At 44.1% G+C, this 21,504-nt stretch overlaps 1 protein-coding gene across 1 annotated transcript; it reads right to left on the bottom strand.

Moving 5' to 3' along the window:
• Window positions 1-600: 600 nt before the first annotated feature.
• Window positions 601-10,229, bottom strand: LOC129712299 (nuclear receptor subfamily 1 group D member 2-like). The gene is made up of 8 exons (XM_055660608.1): window positions 9,963-10,229; window positions 7,448-7,717; window positions 7,105-7,193; window positions 6,028-6,172; window positions 5,340-5,893; window positions 4,922-5,107; window positions 1,802-2,012; window positions 601-1,522 (listed from the first exon to the last, which is right to left on the bottom strand). The coding sequence occupies exons 1-8, from the start codon at window positions 9,988-9,990 to the stop codon at window positions 1,326-1,328; spliced, it is 1,680 nt and encodes a 559-aa protein (XP_055516583.1). The 5' UTR covers window positions 9,991-10,229; the 3' UTR covers window positions 601-1,325.
• Window positions 10,230-21,504: the final 11,275 nt, after the last annotated feature.

A 21,504-nucleotide genomic window follows, 5' to 3' on the forward strand; every position in this document is an offset into this window, starting at 1 on the left:
CTTCCCCTCCCCTTTCAATTTCTCTCACAGCCTACTGTCTCCACCTCTTCCCACCCCCACATCAGTCTGAAACGTCACCTATTGCTTCGCTCCATAGATGCTGCCTCACCCACTGAGTTTCCCCAGCATTTTTGTCTACCCAAGGAACTTCTTTAATCGGAGGGTAGTTATTTAGAGCGGGGAGATTTGTAACTTTGTAAGCACCCATTATGGGCGATTATTTGCATACCTTGGGTATGCAAGCAAAGAATTTCAATGCGACTTGTCACATTTGACAATTAAGTATTCAAACATTGCAGGAATTATAACCAACACATAGGAAGATGGTCATGGTTGTTGGAGATTGATCATCCCAGACCCAGGGTATTTAAAGATGTGACTATTGCCAAGGCTCCATCATAAGCATCTCAGGGTCTGGCAGGGGAAGGTGGGGAGAAGGCTCCTTTGACCAGAAACTCAATTGGACCAGCCACATAAAATACTGTGGCACACGCTACACAACACTGTGGAAGTATCCTCTACATGATTCCAATGCCTTTAACAAGGCAGTTCACCAGCAAGAAATGGACAAATCCTGTCAATTAATTAAAGGAAACAATGTATTTCAAGTCAAGACTTTACTGCATTCATTCACATTCAAAAAGTCATAAACAAGAAGCACATGTTACAGTAGTCAGACAATATTCAAATGTTACTGAGGTGTGGCAAGTTACATAAGTAGATTTGTTAACATTGTTAATTCCAATGCAGCATTCAAAGACAAGACACACAAACATGCTGGTTGCAATTTTTTCTTCACGCTTCAAGTTGACTTTTTAAAAAAAGGATCAGTAAGAAAGGTGCACGCTGACCACAAACTCCACAAGTTAACTGGAAGGCCTTTATAAAATGGTTCTTATTAAAAATCAATAATAAGTTAGGTTGAGGAAGTAGTCCAGGTTCTGTGATCCTGTGATCCTATTGATATCAAGGCACAGCACCACAGAAGAACTGGTAAAAGCTTTAAGATTTTCCCATTATTATAAAGAACCAATTTAAAATAGAGGGCAAAACAAAAAAACTGTTACCTTGATCAGCACATTTTAAACACAATTATAGCTATACATTTTCAACTGTCTCAAGTTACATCCATGTTAAAATCTTAAAATATATTTTAATATCTTCAGTATAGTTCTATTTTTTGTTATTTGCTTATATAACTTTTCATAGCTCAAAAATAATGCAGAAGAAAATGCAAATTTCTATATACATAAATAATGCATACTCATCCACAAAATATATGATAGGAATAGAATAAAATAAAATGCAGAGAATGGCCCATAAATTCAAGCGTGGATTTTGAAGGCCAATAATTCTTCTGAATGCATATTATTAAGAGAACGCAGATCAGGTAATTTCAGCAGGAGTTTTGTAAAGATTGAAGATTCACTTGGGTGATTTTTCATAATTAAGGTCCGGAGTGCTCGAATTAGAGTTTCTTGCAACTGCTCCACTGAGTTAACATTTTTTATTCCCGAACGATCTAGAAAGAAATTAACAGTTCGTTAAACTTAATTATTTCCAACTAGAAAAATTAGTTCACTTACAGATTTATATACGTTTAAAACATAAAAGCAATATGCAAAATGACATCTAAATGTCAATGATTACAGTCATATTTTTTATCCGAAGCTTTTCACTGCGCTTCCTGTTCTGGTTAGGTTTGATGATTTATTTTGAAATCACACAAGCAAGATAATTAACTTTTTGTCTAAGGTAACGGTGACACAAGTATATGTGAATAAATCATAAATTCTCTTACCAGCAGAAACCAGGACAACTGCTGTGAATAAGCTCATCTCCTCCTCAGCAAGATGCAGACCACTAAGTTTTTCACTAAACTCAAACATGGATATTAACAGATCTCCAGCCCCCAGCAATTGAAGCTCTTCCATCCCGTAACTCTTTCCGCTGAGAAATGTGACTGTCCGGTCATGTACATCAAAAAGAGCGGCAAAGCGCACCATTAACACCTGCCAATGACAGAAATAGTAATTGAACATCGTTTCGAGAAAGACTCTGGATAAAACTTTGAAAAAGGCTTGCATAAATTAAGGTCAGCACACTTTCCCCAACCAAGGAAAAAAAATTGCATCAGAACCAGGAGGAATTTGTCAGGTTTTGCACCATTTCTTGTTTCATATCGGAAGCCACAATGCTTTGACGGGAAAACTCCAGCATCGGTTTCCAAGCATGGAGTCCGTCAGATATAATGGAGAAACGGTGCCAGCAATAACAGCAAGAGATCTTAAAATTCCTTTTAAATGTTTAAATTGGCAACAGACCATAACCTTCATACTTCAGGACCACTGACAGCATTGCCAAAAGGGTACTGGTGTCAGAATCATTATGGCACATGAGGCAGCCATTCAGCAAATGACTCGAGCAATTTAGTCAATGGCATTTTTTCAATCCCCGTTGCCTGACAAGTCGACTTCCCTCTAGAAACATAGAAAATAGGTGCAGGTGGAGGCCATTCGGCCCTTCGAGCCAGCACCGCCATTCCTTGTGATCATGGCTGATCGTCCCCAATCAATAACCCGTGCCTGCCTTCTCCCCATATCCCTTGATTCCACTAGCCCCTAGAGCTCTATCTAACTCTCTCTTAAATCCATCCAGTTATTTGGCCTCCACTGCCACCTGTGGCAGGGAATTCCACAAATTCACAACTCTCTGGGTGAAAAAGTTTTTTCTCACCTCAGTCTTAAATGGCCTCCCCTTTATTCTAAGACTCAGCCAACATTGGGAACATTTTTCCTGCATTCTGCATCCAGTCCTTTTATAAGTTTCTATAAGATACCCCCTCATCCTTCTAAACTCCTTAGAAAATCTAGTACCTATCCAATATCTTTTGGAAATCACTGATCATGTCTGCTTCTAACATTGTCTTAGAATGTTCCAAGCCTCTGCCACTCACTGCGTGAGGATATTCTTCCTCACATTTGTAGTCCAAACCATAAATCAGAGCCGCCCAGTCTTTGTATCATCAGCCCATAGGAAATCTTCATTTGGAGTACCTCATTTAAACAGTCATTATCACCTCAACCAATCTCACCACAACCTATTTTGATGCAAGGAGACACCCTAGTCTCAATCCTCAGCTAAAACCCCCCATCTTTAGAATCTTTCTGCAAAACTTCACCCTTCTTAAAGTGTAGTTGGCACACTTCAACAAACCATACATATTTAATTTTGAACTAAATTTTCTGACAAAGACACAGCAAGAAATGACCAGTAGACAGCAAAAATCAACATCAATGCAGGCAGACATTCAGATGGGATAATGCTGGGAAACAATTTACAATTTCCTGAGCTTTTTCCAGTCATAGCAGAGTCCATGGAGAGAAGAGAGAAGAAACGTCACATTCTTTTTAGCAAGGGCGAGGGATTACCTTCAAGAAACATTTTCCACACCCTTCGAATTACCCAAACCTCTACCCTTTCAGTTTGCCTGAGTAAATACATTTAAATTCTGGTGAAACCTACTGCAACATCCTTCAGGTTGTAATATACCTGCTGAACTGCACAGCCTAGGTTGTGACGAGTTAACCACCTTCAGAGTATGATATGGTGGGTGCTACATCTAGGTCCCAGTATCCTAGTTTAAGGGGGAGGGGGGGGGGGGGTATTTTTGACTGGACATCCAGCACTTCTGTGCAAGCAAGGTCAGGTTAGTGTTTAGCTGTAACTCCCGATATAATAATCCAACACCCTGGTACCGACTGGTCCGGTAAATTACCCAGATATCTTCAACAGTAGCTTAATTGAAACAGATGTATAATACAAGTTAATCAGAACATCAACTATTTATTATGAAGATAGACAAAATGCTGGAGTAACTCAGCGGGATAGGCAGCATCTCTGCATAGAAGGAATGGGTGATGTTTCAGGTCGAGACCGTTCTTCACATTATTCTCCATGGACTCTGTTGTAACTGGAAAAAGCTCAGGAACTTGTAAATTATTTCTCAGCAGTATCCTAACATACCCATCACGCGCGTCTCCTCGGTACCCCGCACCTCCGCCCTTGCCCCCCCTTGTCACAACAGAGAGAGTCCCCCTAGTCCTTACCTTCGACCCCATCAGCCCTCACATGCAACACAATCCTCCGAAATTTCCGCCAGCTTCAACCGTATCCCACCACTAACCACATTTTCTCATCTCCACCCACTTCCGCCTTCCACAGAGACCGTTCCCTCTACATCTCCCTGGTTAACTCATCCCTTCCCACCCATTCCCCTGCGACAGCAGAAGATGCAACTCCTCTCGTAATACCTCCTCCTCGACTCTGCCCAGGGACATCGACTGACCTTTCAGGCAAGGTAGAGGTTCATTTGCACCTCCTTCAACCTGCTGGACACTTTAATTCTCCTCCTCACAGACCTTTCTGTCTACGGTCTCCTCCATTGTAAGAGGCTAAACTCAAACTGGAGGAACAGCATCTCATATTTCGCTTGGGCAGCTTGCAGCCCAGTGGTATGCTTATTGATTCTCTCTCTCTCTTCAGGTAGCCCCGGCATTCCCTCTCTCTATCCCACCCCACCCAAGTCACACTAGCTTCTCATTTTCACCCTACAAACTTACAATGGCCTGTTTTCCTTTATGATCGTTACGCATCGTTCATTCAGTGTTCTACATCTCTCCACACCACTCTCGTTTCCCTTATCCTTAACCAATCTGAAGATGTGTCGACCCGAAACATCACCCATTCCTTCTCTCCAGAGATGCTGCCCGAGTTACTCCGGCTTTTTGTGTCTATCCCAAACTGAATGTACACCATGATATAAATATTATTTATTATGCTTGGATCAGTGCAATTCCCACTTCCTTTTCAGAACTGTTTAGAACACAATATTTAAAAAGTAGTTATATTTTGCACATACCTCAAATGTTCCAGCTTTAAGCAAGCTGACTTGGTCATGCTGCAATAAATCTTGGAATCCTGGAATACGTTTTGCAAATTCTACGACCTCTCTAACTGCAGGTGTAAAACTCATGGAAAATTCCTCCCAGATTTGCTGCTCTGATTTATCAGGATTTACGTAAGGGGACATACTCATTGGGCACACCTGTTTAAAACAGTCACACAAAATAAGAATCCTGATGAGAAATTTGTTTTAAATTGAAGATAAAAAATAGAAATAACACGTTGATATATAATGGCAGTTTTAAGTTTGTATTGTGAATCGTAAAGCAAATTACATATTAACATTGCTGTCTTCATATGCAGCTCAAGTAAACAAAAATGTAACAATTACAATGAAAGTACAACCATTTGCATAGCATCAACAGCATATTTACCAGATGCATCCTCCTCTCTGTGGGCCGAACACGTTTGCTTGGGACACGGCTTCGAGAAAACCCATCTTCTGCATGTATATTTTGGAAACATCCACCAGGAAGAGTATGACAGGGCCTGCTCACTCTCTCTGTGTGATCATTTGGACAAACTATGTGCTTGTCATTCTTATTTGTCAAGTAGACTTCATCACGATTTGCATTATTGAAACATTGGATTCCATTAATCCCATTGATGGGTTGTCCAGTTATCCACTTGTCATCAGCATTTCTCTGAGAATTGTCTGTGTTTTGAAAATGCATCTCTTTCCGCATTTTGTCTGGCTTATCCTGGGTACAGGAAAAGGTTTCCTTGAGGGCCCGTGACACTGTCCCAATTACTTCATCTCTATTCTGAGGTATCTCAGGCTGTGATGGAGGGGAAGGGTTTTCCTCACGTAATACATCATTTTGTCTGTAGCCATTCAGCTGATCATTCACCATGTTTTTCATTGCACTTTGCATCTCAATCAACATTCTTTGCTTCTCACGCTTTGGAATGCGTCCAAATCGAACAGCTATAAAACAGTACACAATGGTTATCAACACAAAGGTTGGCTCTCTGATCTCAAACACAATTTTTTTCAATGGGATACATTTATGTTTGCAGTTATTGTAATACTGTAATAAGATTCTTCTCTAGTGTAAGTACCATCTCGGGACATGCCCACAGCAAGACATTTCTTAAAGCGACACTGCTGACATCGGTTCCGATTCATCCTCATTATAGAACAGTTCTCATTTTTCAGGCATTTCTTGTATTGAATATTCTGCTGGATGCTCCTTCTGAAAAATCCCTGCAAGAACAAAGAATAATATTCCAATTTATCAAATTTACATTGTATGCTCTGTTAGAACCATTATTAATTTTATAACATGGAATAATAGCTACACACGGAGGTAAAACAGACTGCAGATGCCGGAATCTTGACCACAAAACAGACTGCTGGTTAAACTCAGTGGGTTAGGCAGCATATGTTATCTTTCCATTTCCCTCCACACATGCTGCCTGACCCACTGAGCTCCTGTAGCAGTGTCCTTTGTGCTTAAACTGCACAAGACTAGCTGCTTTTTTAAATTTTTTTAAATAAAGTGTTTTGAAAGACATGAAACATTTAGAAAACGTATATCTAGAGTGGCAAACATCAGTCAAATTGTAGATGCGTGAACTACACACATCCGAGTGCACAGCAAATGACGTGGCCACATACAGCAGCAGACTACAAATCCCACATACCGTCACTAAAATCAGGGGCTGAACCAAAGCCTGGAGTTTATTACTATTCATTGAGCAAATGCAATGGGTTACTACCAGAACCTGAGACTCAATGCCAACTTTCCCAAAAGGATATTTTGAAAAAAAAAAGTGCTTTTACATCAATAAAATTAAAAAAACTCTAGTCATCAAGTCTTCACCACAGTGCCAGCCAGCTGTTCCTACAGGACCATTCCAGAGCTGGGCGATTCACATCCAGCCACCAAAACCATGTCCCTTCATGCCAGATATAACTCTAACCACTGGAGTTAACTGTAAGTAACCAATTGAAATATAAAACACTAGATTACCTTTCTGTCAATACCTTATGATTCTGGGTGAAGCCGTCTGGTAAAAAAAAGGATGAAAGCAAGCTGGAAAAATACTCCATTCAACTTTACAGATTAATCAAGTTCAATAAATATCTAGATATTATCCTGATTATCTCATGGTCACAGTATAACCTTTGCTCACCTTGCAACCTTCACATGCATGGACACCATAGTGGAATCCTGATGCCATATCTCCACAGACTTTACACAGTAGGATCATTCCATTAATTTCTAATAAAACACAATAGAATAATATTAGCTTCAACTTATCAGAAACTAAGTAAAGCTTGTATTAATCCATCTACAATCGAATGTACTACTTTGGCCAATCTCAATTTATTTCCAGGATGTGTGCAGCACTAGCAAGGTCAGTATTTACTCTCCACCCACTATAACTCAAAAGATGGGTGGTGAGCTTCCTACTTGCTGCACAATTATTACAATGAAAGAAGGAAATAAAGTCACAAACAAAATGACAAACTTACTAGTAATGCTGGTGCTTTTGTTGATGTGACCCAAGCTTGATCCATCTCCTTTGACAGAGCACACAAGCCGAGCATTGTTGGAGCTTACGAGTTGCGGCGCACAGTTTTCGGAAAGCATGTCACCGAGGTTGATATGATTATCCGAGACAAAGCTGTTAGGCAATGAAGGAACTGGAGGCGAAGTTGACTGGAAACTGTTCTCAGAACTATCACTGTGATAAGAGGCTGGACTACAACCAGAACTCGAACTGATGTATGTAATGACACCACCTGCAATAAAATAAAGTAAAATTGGGCACCATTTTTATTTTAAAAAGAACTACATTCTGCCACCATTCAAGTGTTTCCTTTTGTTGTAGGAGTACAAGTGTTCCTCCTCCTTATATTTAGTTACATTACACTTTAAAAAAAAAGCAGATTAGGCAGCATCTGTGGAGGGAAATGAACTGATGACGTTTTGGGTCAGAAGGGTCCCGACCCAAAACATCCTCTCTTCATTCTCATCCACAGATGCTATCTGATCTGCCAAGTTCCTCCAGCATAATGGTGGAACTAAAGCATGCAACCTGTTCTTAAACTGCTCGTCTTACAACTAGTAAACATCACAATTTATTCTGTGGCCTGGAGACATAAGAGGCTGCAGATGCAAGAATCTGGAGCAAAGAAAAAAACTACAGGAGGAACTCAGCCGGTCAGACAGCATCTGTGGATGGAAAGGATTGCCCACATCTATAAGCTCTGCTGCAAATAAATCAGGGAAAACTCATTAGGTCTGGCAGCTTGCACAGAAAGACAATCACTATCCTGGATCTGCTACCCTTGGTCAGCAACTTATTGGACAGGTCTGGAGGCTCATAGACCAGTGCTGAAAAGTATCACCATTGAGCCCCTTTGATCCACACACTGTTTGTTGTACATATACCTTCCCCCTTCCTCCTTCTGAAAACGTACTTAAATCTTTTCCCAATTCAAAGGATTACAGTCCCAAAAGGTTGTCTGTCTCACTCTCCAGACACCACCCAGCCCACAGAGCCTCTCCAGCATCTTCCACTTTGTTCAGATCTCCAGCATCTGTTGTTTTAATTTATTTCACAGCAAATTCCTCCATTACCATGCTAATGTAGTGAGTCATTGCCAAGATAGAAATATTTGCAGCAGAAAATCTGCTTATTTCTTCCACTAAGGTCTAATAATGATACAAAATACGTGGTCAGGAAAGACATCTTGAAACTTTATTTAAAACTGTTCATAACATTATGCCATTAATTTTTTTTAAAAATCACTGACCAAAAATGTGATTTTGCTGACATTCAGACAAATGCGACATAAAAATGATTTGAAGTCACCAAGAATACCGATGCTATTGTAAGCTATCGCGTACGAGGTCAATCGCCGCTTGATTACCTCAGCATATTTTACCAATGCTGCAGATGTTTGGCGGCAGTCACGATACAAACGTCATTACAATTTAAAACCTACACGTGCCCCGAGGAAACCATTATATTAAAAAATACATTCCAGTCTCTGAAACACTGCAACTATAATGGGACCATGTAGAATACTGGTGGAATCAGTTCTTTAAGTAAGAAGCAGAATTTGACTGAAATATTTAAAAACCTGACGTTTTATATCTAACTATTAGATATTGTTGCAAGCCGCACCACTTTAAATATTTAGGATAGACACAAAATGCTGGAGTAACTCGGGAGAACAGGCAGCATCTCTGACGAGAAGGAATGGGTTACTGCCCTGCTGAGTTACTCCATATATTCTGGGTCTACCCACTTTAAATATTGTTCTAATTATTGGAAATCACAGATGGTTCAGGCAATTTATTTTGCTGCAGTGTGTTTACCACAATGCAAGCATTCGTTCTTGCTACAGGCGGCGCTCCTGGCCTGTGTGCAAGAAAAGGTGGATTCTTCCTCCTCCCCCCCAGGGCTGCAGCATTCTCAGCTGCGGCTCTGGGCAGAAAACTGGGTCACATAAACATCGCGCCACCTCAATCACGTGCGGTTGCCGCGAGCTCCGGGGAACGTTCCATTTCTCCCATTGTCGCTGAGCCAATGGCACCGTGCGCCGCGGCGGCGTAAACACAAGGCGCACGTGGGGAGTGGAGAAAGTCCATGTGAGGAGCTGCTGCTGCTGCAGCCGCTGCAGCCGGAAGGGGCAAAGCACCCACTCTGACCTTTGTTGTTGCACAACGAAAAACAGTTATTTACATGCACACCCACTCTCAAATGAAACCAAATCATACAAAATAATTTAGACGCTGGCCAAATTAATTAAGAGCAATATGTCCAAGCAACGCCTCGTAAAAGCATTGGTTACTATTCGCGTACTTAAATTGAAAGCACAATACGCTTTGGTTTTTTTTTTAAAGGGTGGGGAAAAATAATCGAAATTCACAACCGAACAAACTGAAACGCGCGAATACACGCAAGAGACGAACTTTCCATTCGGTTTCGATGGATTCAGATCACGTTCACAGAAAATTGCAATACAAATACATTACCTCCGCTGCTACTGCAATCCATTTCCATTAATCTAGGAGATCCGGTTTTTCTGGGAATCCTTAAGAACAGCTTCCTTCTAACTCAAACAAAATGCTATTTCTGAACCCTGTTTTTCGATTTCGCCCCGAAATGTCTCGTTGGCAGCTTTATCCCCCTGCTATTAAGTACGTTTGATGCTCGTCCAACAGCCCACTCTTCCGTCTTACAGTGGGACTCCACGAGCAGTGACTCGGTCTCTCAGGGACTGCTGCTCTGGGTTATCATGTGACCCAGTTAGCGCTGGCTCCTCCTCTCACCCACCCGCCCCATTTCTGGCCGCCCGGCGCTCCCTTTGCCCCAGTGACATACTTTCTGATGCGAGTTCTTTGGTTCATATCAAGCTACGCCCCGGGCGACATCGACAAAGAATGCACGAGACCGTCGAACGAATTAATTACGGGTATACTTTTTTTTGTACCCTACACAATTTAGGAATTGTTTTGCAGAATGATTTTGCTCGTTTAATGGTGACAGAAATAGAGCAGTCATTAAATCCAATGACGTGTTTTTATATATTGCTTCATTTTATATCTTGGCTAGGATCCGAGACAACAAACATAAGCATAAAATTCCAAGTGATTTTACAAAGCAATACGCACACTAAGCTATGAACCATTATACATTGACTGAGGTTGCTGGAAAGTTGAAGCTGATAGTGCATTTGAATCTTATGTTAGTGTTTGTTTTACCAGATATTCGTAATCCCAGGAGGTCACCAACACTGGAGTATAATTTTTGTTTTTGAATGTGTCCGAGTCTGTGCCGAGATGCTGCTTTTGTTTTATTGCACGCACCTCATCGTACGTGTATAAGAGAATGAACCGAACTTGACGTGGTTATTTTCCCCAGCCATTCCTGCGCTATGCTTTCCTCCCAATGCCAGAAGAGCGCAAGGCAACTAGAATGTTATTTATTTTGCTTCCTTGTGCTTGGAGATCGCACTGCATCAGAAAGGGGAACAGCTATAATTGAACGCGATTAGTAATCATAGACATAGAATTATGCAACACATAAACAGGCCCTTCAGCCGAACTCATCCATGCAGGCCATCGTTTCTACTTATGTACCTTTAGTTTAGGTAAGAGTTACAACGAACGCGAAAACAGGCACTTCGAGTCCCCGCACACTACACTATCCTACACACACTAGGAACAATGTACAATTTTTACAGAAGCTAATTAATCTACAAACTTGTATATCTTTGGAATGGGGAGGAAGCCAGAGCACACGGAGATAACCCACACGGTGACATGGAGAACGTACAAACTCCGTACAGACAGCACCAAGCCAGGATGGAACCCGGGTCTTTGGCACTGTAAAGGGCCTGTCCCACTTTCCCGAGTTATTCACAAATTCTCAAGAGTTTTCAAACCAGCAGAATGTTTGTAACTTGTCCGTAGGAGGCCGTGGATATATCGTAGTGGCTCGTTATGCCAGCCGCAGGTACTCAGGGCATCAGGTAAGTCGGGATGTTTTTTCAGCATGATGAAAAATGTCCACGAGTAAAATAATAGCCCCGAGTACCAATGGCTGGCATAACGAGCCGCTACGATATATCCATGTACTCCTACAACCTCCAACGGACTTGTTACGAATATTCTGCGAGTTTGAAAACTGGGGAGAATTCGTGAACTCAGGAGAAATCGTGAATAACTCGGGAAAGTGGGACAGGCCCTTAAAGAAGCAACTCTACCTCTGCGCCACCATGCCGCATAAGTACAAATGTCTTTAAATCAAATTAAATTGCTTCCAGATATATTCAAATATTTAAACACCAAAATTTAGTTGTTGTAGCATGTGTATTTTAATTGAGAACTGCAAGGTCCTAATGAAGTCCCCTGTGCGAAAATGCAGCCATCATTAGCCATTTCAGCACTTCAACTCCCCCTCCCATTCCGAATCAGACCTTTCTGTCCTGGGCCTCCTCCATTGCCAGAGTGAGCACCACTGGAAACTGGAGGAGCAGCACCTCATATTCTGCTTGGGCAGTCTGCATCCCGGTAGCCTGAACCAAAGATCCTATAGCTCCGCTATAGGATCTGTGGCCTGAACATTGACTTCTCGAATTTCTGGTAGCCCTTGCTGTCTCCTCCCCTTCTCAGCTCACCCTCAGCTCTCTGGCTCCTCCTATTCCTTTCTTCTTCCCGACCCCCTCCCCCCCCCACCCTGCATCAGTCTGAAGAAGGGTTTCGGCCCAAAACGTCGCCTATTTCCTTCGCTCCATAGATGCTGCCGCACCCGCTGAGTTTCTCCAGCAATTTTGTCTATCTTCGATTTTCCAGCATCTGCAGTTCCTTCTTGAACATCATTAGGTTGACTGGGCTATCTCCACCACCCCCCCACTCCTTTCCTCCAATCGCAAACATTAGCTCAAATTCTGCAGATTGCATCCTTACCTTCCTTTTAGTCATAATATGGTGCTACCTCCTGCACCCCATGCAGAACTCATGGACTTCATTAACCACCAAATTCCATCCTGCACTCAAAATCACTTGGACCATCGCAGGCACCTCCCTCCCCTTTTTTGATCTAATTCTCCATCACAGGAGATAGACTACAAACCTACTGACTCCCTCAACTATATGTGTTCCCACCCTGCTTCCTGCAAAGACTATCCCCTGCTCCCAATTCCTCTGCTTATGCCGCATCTGTGCCCAAGATGAGGTGTTCCATACCAGGACATTCTTAAGGGAACAGGGGCTCCTCTCTCCCATCATAGATGAGGGCCTCACACGTGTCTCCTCGGAACCCCACAGCTCCGCCCTTGCTCCCCCTCTCCCGAGTCGCAACAGAGACAGAGGCCGCCTCATCCTTACCTTTTATCCATCAGCCGTTGCATTCAACACATAATCCTCCAACATTTTCACCACCTTCAATGGGATCCCACCACTAGTCACATCTTCCCACATCCACCCCATTCCGCCTTCGGCAGAGACCGTTCCTGCCGCAACTCCCTGGTTAACATTCCTTCCCACCAAACCCACCCATCCCCAGGTACCTTCCCCAGCAACTGCAGGAGATGCAACACTTGCCCCCTATACCTCCTCCCTCGACTGTCCAGGGACCCAGTCAGTCCTTTCAGTTTAGGAAGAGGTTCACTTGCACCTCCTCCAACCTTATCTACTGTATCCGTTTTTCAAGATGTGGACTCTTATACATTGGCGAGACCAAATGTAGACTGTACGATCGTTTTGCTGAATACCTTCACTCAGTCTGTCTGGACCTACCTGATCTCCCAGTTGCTAAACATTTTATTTCTCTTGGCAATTCAGCTTGGTAATTTTGATTTTTTTAAATTTGAATTTGAAATTCTTCATTCGTTGATATTGCCAAAATCTGCTGTTAAATTCAGTGTTTGAAGCCAGGGAACTTGATTTTGGAATATGCTATTGAGAGGATAAAGATCACAAATTAATCCAATCTGTTGCAGGTTGAATTCCAAAACTTTTGGAAGCATACCAAAATCACATTTTTATTAGCAATATAAGTCTGAAAGCAGCCTATCCTAATTGGCAGATCTTAAAATTCTTCCTCAAATATCACTTTCTAAATTAAGTCACCAAGGTAAGAGCAGATCAATAGCCTTAAGGCAAATCACCACAATTTAGATAGGCTCATTATTTTCAGAATTGAGCAAAACTATTGAAGGTAGACAAAAATGCTGGAGAAACTCAGCGGGTGAGGCAGCATCTATGGAGCGAAGGAATGGGTGACTTTTCGGGTCGAGACCCTTCTTCAGACCCGAAACGTCACCCATTCCTTATCCAGGGCTGTGGGGTTTTGCTTTTGTGGCTGGTCACGAGGTCCCGCGGCCATCTTGGGCCCCACTGATTGTGACATCCCTTGTTAATACTGACCGCAGCTTTTCTCTCTCTCAGTCCCAGTCCCGAATAAAAAAATGTCCAAAATGCAGCTCTTTGGTTTTGTTGATTGTAGCATGAGGGAAAACTTCTCAAATCTTAAAACAGGTCCTTTAAGGGAACAACAGCAACAGAACAATTTGCAGCGGTGTCGAGCGCCTGAGCTGCTTCTTCCCTTCCCCCCTCTTCCTCCCTTCTCCCCGCTCTACTCATCTTCCCCTTCTCCACTCCCCCACGCCCCTCACATCCCCTTCTCCCCTCTCCCTCCCTTCTCCAACCTCCCTCCCCACTTTCCCCGATGCCCCCCATTTGTGGACCCAGCCTGCGACTAGCGATCCCCCCACACTATCGCACACACGCTAGGGACAATTTATACAAACATTTGGAGTGCGGGAGATAACCCAAACCCTAGGTTGATAGGCTTGGTATTTATAAATTGTCGCCAGTGTGTGTGGGATAGTGTATGGGGGATAGATGGTCGGTGCGGACTCCGTGGGCCGAAGGGCACTGTAACTCTGAACTAAATATGACAAAGGGGCCCCAGGGGTTGGACTCGAACCCCCAATATTCTGCAGGGGAACTAAACTGTTGGTCACGAGTTGTCCCCGAGGCAGATCTCTCTTCCAATGGTGTCTCCAAACCCCCAGAGGCTGCGGGCTTTTCAACTGGGTGCAGGCAATGTTGTCAATGTACTAGTACCACCCACCTGCTCCGGCCACTGGGTCTAAATACCCACCACTCATTTTGAAGCAGGGCGGGGGGAGGTGGGGGGGTGTTGTTCCCAAAGTCTGCATTTATCCCATAGTCAATGTTACCAAATCAGATGATGTGGAGTAGACTTTGTGCAGTACTATTAGTGGGATCTAGCTGTCACAGGCTGGGTCCACAAATGGGGGGTGTCGGGGAAAGTGGGAGGGGGTGTTGGAAATGGGGGAGAGGGGGAGAAGGGGTTGCGACGGGGGAGGGGGGGTGGAAAAGGGGGAGAAGGGTGGAGCAGGGAGGGGGGGTGGAGTGGAGAAGGGAAGAAGGGAAGGGAAAAGGGTAGGGTGGAGAGGGGAGGAAGGATGGGGGCGGGAGGGGGGGGGGGGGGAAGAGGGGAGAGAGGAGTCCAGTCTACACCCACTTAATCCATTCCTGTGAAAATTTAGACACGTTGATTTGGATCTGGAAATGGACCAATACAAATTAAAACTGAATGATTCAGACATCTTTTCATTTGCACAATTGATTTTATTGTATTAATTTTATTATATTAATGTTTAAAACCCATGCATTGAAGGAAGAATATTTTACAGGCCATCTGTGGACCCTAACTCCAACCCTAACCGGGCATCACATGCAGGACAGCATACGTCAGCTTGTGACAGGCCGCACGACATGATGAGACACCCAAATGTCGCCCCTAGATTTTGAACGTTCCAAAATCCTGGGGCGACAGGGAGACACCGCGCCTCACTACATGCGTCACGACCCGACCACAACGCGACAACCTCTTTTCAGGCTGTCGCCCAAGTGGGACAGGTCCTTAAATTCCTCACCCCATGGGAGGGGGAGAGAAACTGCAAAGCTACCTGCCCAATTGATTGGTTAGTTGCAGACCGTTTACCTCCACTGTTGTGACTGCAGCCTATATTCCTCCAGATGCTAATGCTAAGCTTGCAATGAAAGAACTGCATACTGCCATTAGCAAACAACAGACTTACAACCCCGAGGCAGCCTTCATTGTTGCGGATGACTTCAATCACTCCAACCTGAAGACTGTACTCCCCAAATTCCACCAACATGTCTCCTTCGCCACTAGAGAAGACAAAACACTGGACAAAGTCTACACTAACATGGCTGAAGCTTACAAAGCCGTCCCCCTCCCCCACCTTGGTCAGTCTGTTCACCTCTCATTGTTCTTGCTCCCAAAGTACTCCCCAATCATCAGGCGGGTTAAACCCACTGTGAGGACAGTTAAAGTCTGGTCAGAGGAGGCGGACTCCACACTTCAGCAGTGTTTTGGAAACACTGACTGGAAGGCGTTTGCAGGCCAGGCCACCCTTGACTCCCCCACGGACATTGATTCCTATACATCCTCTGTTCTGGACTTTATAAACTCCACCATCAACAGTGTCACCTTCCTCAAATGGGTGATCATATTCCCGAATCAGAAGCCATAGATTAACAGCGAGGTCAGGCTACTGCTGAAAGCACGGGACACCGCTTTCAGGACAGGCGATGCCCGAGCCTACAGTTCATCCAGGGCTAACCTGAAGAGGGGCATCAAGAAGGCCAAGCACTGCCATAAGCTCAGGATTGAGGAGCACTTCAACAACAACTCCGACCCCTGACGCATGTGGCAAGGCATCCAGGCCATCACGGACTATAGGCCCACCAACACCACCCCCACATCCAGCAACGCCTCCTTCCTTGAGGAGCTTAACCACTTCTATGGCCGCTTTGACAGGGACAATCTAGAGATGGCCATCAAGGCTGTGCTCCCTGCCAATCACCAGCCCCTCACACTCACCCCCTTCGACGTGTACGTGGCACTGAGTAGGACTAATGCACGTAAGGCTGCTGGTCCTGACGGCATCCCCGAGCGCATCCTCAGGGCCTGTGCTGCGCAGCTGACAGACGTCTGGACTGACATCTTCAACCTGTCACTTGCGCAAGCAGTTGTCCCCACGTGCCTTAAAACCACCTCCATCGTGCCGGTGCCAAAACACTCCACTGCGGCATGCCTCAACGACTTCCGCCCAGTTGCACTAACTCACATCATCACCAAGTCCTTCGAGAGGCTGGTCCAGGCACACCTCAAAGGCTGCCTACCCCCCACATTGGATCCCTACCGCAAGAACAGGAGTACGGAGGATTCCATCTCAACGGCACTTCACTCCGCCCCCTCCCACCTCGACAACAGAGACACTTGCGTAAGAATGCTGTTCATCGATTACAGCTCAGCATTCAACACCATTATACCCTCTAAACTGATCACCAAACTCGGTGACCTGGGCATCGACTCCTCCCTCTGCAACTGGATATTGGACTTTCTAACCAACAGACCCCAGTCTGTTAGGTTAGACAAGCACACCTTTTCAACCCTCACCTTGAACACCGGCGTTCCACAGGGCTGTGTGCTGAGCCCCCTCCTCTACTCCCTCTTCACCTACGACTGCACACCTGTACATGGTACTGTACATGGTCCACCATCATCAAGTATGCAGATGATACAACGGTGATTGGCCTCATCAGCAACAATGCCGAGTCGGCCTATAGGGAGGTCCAGCTCCTAGCAGCATGTTGCGCTGACAACAACCTGGCCCTTAACTTCAAGAAGACTTCACCGGTTCCTCACTCCCCTCCATTGAGTCTGTCCAAAGCAAGCGTTGTCTGCGAAGGGCGCTCAGCATCGCCAAGGACTGCTCTCACCCCAACCACAGACTGTTTACTCTCCTACCATCCAGGAGGCGCTACAGGTCTCTCCGTTGCCGGACCAGCAGGTCCAGGAACAGCTTCTTCCCTGCGGCTGTTACACTACTCAACACTGTACCTCGGTGACTGCCAATCCCCCCCCCCGGACACTCCTTCCACCAGGAAAAAAATACCACGAGTGTATGCACGTAAATAGATTTATTTATTGCTCATATTCTATGTCGCTCTTCTAGGGAGATGCTAACTGCATTTCGTTGTCTCTGTACTGTACACTGCACAATGACAATAAAGTTGAATCTGAATCAATGTTTTGTCCATATCCCTCAAAACATGATCTATCCGTGTACCTGTGTCTTCCTATCTGCGTCTGCTCTTTGTCTCTCGCTTACCAGTTCTCCCCCACTTTTTCATCAGAAACCCACCCCAAAATTTGGGCAATGAAGCTCCCCCTAATGCTCCAGTGTACTGCCAAGTAACAGCCATGTTGCTGAAAGAGTTGTTGTAATATAGCGTGGTGTTCCTGAAGTCCAACACCAGAAGAGCTATCCAACATCAGCACTCTCCTTGACCTCGTCCTTACCATACCGGCAAGTTCAGCTGAGGCCGAGCAAGACTTCAGCCAGCTGAAGACCACCATCAGAAGTTCCCTCCAGGAAGACCAGGTGACGGATCGTGCTGCATGCCAGTAACACCAAGGACTTTGATCCCTGGCCAGCCATCAGCTTGTTGCATGCAGGAGGGATGAGGGCAAGGAGGCCTGACATGGGAGAAGACCCAGCTGCAGCATCTGCCTCAAGACCTCACCCTGACAGTGACAAGTCTGAGGAGGAGGATGCTCTGCTCGAGAGCGACTCAGATGACAATTAAAGTGACTTTTACATGTATTTGAACAGCTGTCTTTACTTTTCAGGAGATGGTTTAAATATGAAGCAGAAAAGTTACACAAGTTCTCAAAAATATAGTCTGTGGCTGCCGCCTGCCGTCCGTCCGTCTGGCTGCCGGCTGCCTTTCTTCCTTTTGATTTGTTCCATCGTGTGATGTCACAATGCCCTATACTCGCAGATGTCCAGTCGGAATGGATCCATTTACATGGACGGCTGCCGGCCGCCTTTCTTCCTTTGATTCCCTGCAACTCCGAAACCAGACGCAGAATCGCCGACATCTTTTCCATTTCGGTAGAGATTTCACTTTTCTTTCTAATTATCCGCTCCTCATTACATTTAGTTGTGTTTAAGTACACGTTTTTAATCAAATCCTCCCCCCCCCCCCCCCCCCCAATATTTCATAAATAAACTGGCTTCTCGCCCATAGAATCAGCACCAGCCCCAGCCCCTGGTGAACGTTCCATCGTGTGATGTCACAATGCCCGATGCTCAAATACATTGTTGCCATAGAGGGAGTAGAGAGAAGGTTCACCAGACTGATTCCTGGAATGTCAGTGCTTCAATATGAAGAAAGACTGGATAGACTTGGCTTGTATTCGCTAGATTTTAGAAGATTGAGGGAGGATCTTATAGAAATGTAATTATAGATGATTACATTTTGTCGTTTTTATGTACATTTTAATCAAATCCTTCTCCCCCCCACCCCAATATTAAAAAAAAAAAAAAAAAACTGGCTTCTCATCCATAGAAGCAGCCACAGCCCCAGCCCCTGGTGAACGTTCCATCGTGTGATGTCACAATGCCCAATGTTCAAAGACATTGTTGCCATAGAGGGAGTACAGAGAAGGTTCACCAGACTGATTCCGCATCTCGCCTCAAGGACGCCATTTAAAAACAGCCGCACTGCTGATTCCTGAGCCACTTGAGTTGGAGGACCACGTCTCCCGTGGGGGCTACAGGTAGGGAACGGCTGCGTTGGGGGAGCAGACCCAACGGGCCTGCACTGGGTCTAGTTTCTTTTAAACTATAAAATCCTAGAGCAGAAGGGATATATTATGTATCTATTTTTTCTCCTCTTGATGTTGTTACTGTGTCTACCTTCAAAGGTGTCAAACAGATCGATTCAATTCTTTGGCAACTTGCCTTGCTGTGACTGGGCACAACAGAGATTGATGATTGAAGATTCAAGAGGAAAAGACCCACGCTATGGCCATGTCATGATCATTTTTGGTCCTTCACAGAAAACATGCTTGCATCAATCTGCAGTGTGCATGGTTAAGCATATATGTTACCATGGTCCAGGATTTATTGACACAGGATCATACACTGAATAACCCAACCACATTTCTGTTTGGAAGTGGAAGGAAATAATAGAAATTGCATTGATTGCAACATGTAAAAAGAGTTGAGAAACTATTATAATTTTGCTGCATGTCATTGTGGTATACATCATGTCTTGATTGGTGAATATGTTAGTTTGTGACTTTATTTGAAGCAGAAATAATGTGAATACTTGAGCATAATTCCAACTGGTAACTACACACCCCGTCCGACCACCTAAACTGTAATTCGGCAACCTACAAAGCTACCTAGGTTGCCGGACAGTGAAAAAAAGTTAAGTGAGAGCCCTGTCGGTCGACGAACGCTCACGCCTCGGCTCGGGTCTCCAACAATTCCAGAGAGCTTCAGTCGCTGAACTCTTGGGCCTCGGGTCTCTCCCCTCCCCTCTCTGTCCCCCTCGGCCCCCCCCCATCCCCCACCTGTTGAGGGGACGGGACCCTCTTGGTCTAGTAAACATTAAAATTAACTTCTAATTGAGCTCTAACCTATTCTATTGGATATGTTTAAAAATATTGTTCTTTAGAATAGGATGCTAAATTTACCAGCTATTTTCAAAACAATCTAGCCTTTGGGACAACCCCAGTTCATTAAAGACCTTTGAGCCATGAAAGTATCATTTTAACCCAGCAAATCACTTTGCAGTTATGACATTTGTCAAAAAAAGTTTAAGTAAAAACTAAACAGACTGCTAGAGTTTGTGTTCTTGTGCAGTTGGCCAAAGCAAGAACCAAATAAATTAATTTAGATTTTGGATCTGTGTATCAGCTTTGGGGAAATAATTAAAAACACTTACAAGCAGCTATAAAAATCCACTGTTTGTGACAACATCTACAACAGAAACCTTTTAGCTTTTGCATCAAAAGAACCAGCAAAAATTGACAAGATTTTCAGGATGAAGTACATGGATGAAGACATTTTTGGACAACCATCTGAGGTTTGAACACAGAAGCACTGGTTTTGAATAAAAGCAAATCCTATCCCAATGGAAGCAATAAGATAGACACAAAATGCTGGAGTTAGGCAGCATCTCTAGAGAGAAGGAATGAGTGACGTTTCGGGTTGAGACCCTTCTTCACTCTCAACCCGAAACGTCACCCATTCCTTCTCTCGAGATGCTAAGTTACTCCAGCATTTTGTGTGTATCTTCCATTTAAACCAGCATCTGCAATTCTTTCCTACCAATGGAAGCAATGATTGGTTTCTCAACTGCTGTAAAAACAGAATTCCTAATTTACTGCATTTGTAACAAATTGTCACACATTCCTTCTCTGCAGAGATGCTGCCTTTCCTGCTGAGTTACTCCAGCATTTTGTGTCTGCCTTACTTTAAATGATTGGTTCTATTGTATACAGCTACAGGGATGACTGGGATTAAATTTATTTTCAAAAAATGTCCAGATTTCAGTGGGGCCCTTTTGATAACTTTTAAGCACAACTTGTTTTTGTTCTACCAGACTGTATCAATTATTCAATTATAAAAACTATACAGCTGACATTCCAAGCAATGAGACAGGCTCTTTTTCAAACCCAATCCCATCTCAGTTTATTTAATTTGCCAGTTATAAATTAGTTCACCGCAGCTTATTCCTCCAGTGTAAATTCACATCCAAGTTTTCAGTTTAAAAAAAATTGCAGCAGTAACATTTACTCTTGGCCAACCTCAGGGATTTCCACCCAAGTTTTATAACTATGGTCATCTATCCTGAAATCTGGCTATATTCAAACAATCACTGTACAAAACACAAGAAACTGCAGGCAGTGGAACCTTGAGCAAACAAACATGATGCTGGAGGAACTCAGTGGATTAGGCCGCATCTGTGGAAGAAATAGACAATGATGTTTCAAAGGTACACAAAAATGCTGGAGAAACTTAGCGGGTGCAGCAGCATCCATCTTCTTCAGTCTGAAGAAGGGTTTCGGCCCGAAACATTGCCTATTTCCTTCGCTCCATAGATGCTGTTGCACCCACTGAGTTTCTCCAGCATTTTTGTGTATCTTCGA

The sequence above is a fragment of the Leucoraja erinacea genome, chromosome 2 (assembly GCF_028641065.1).
Source record: "Leucoraja erinacea ecotype New England chromosome 2, Leri_hhj_1, whole genome shotgun sequence".
NCBI classification, from domain to species: Eukaryota; Metazoa; Chordata; class Chondrichthyes; order Rajiformes; family Rajidae; genus Leucoraja; species Leucoraja erinaceus.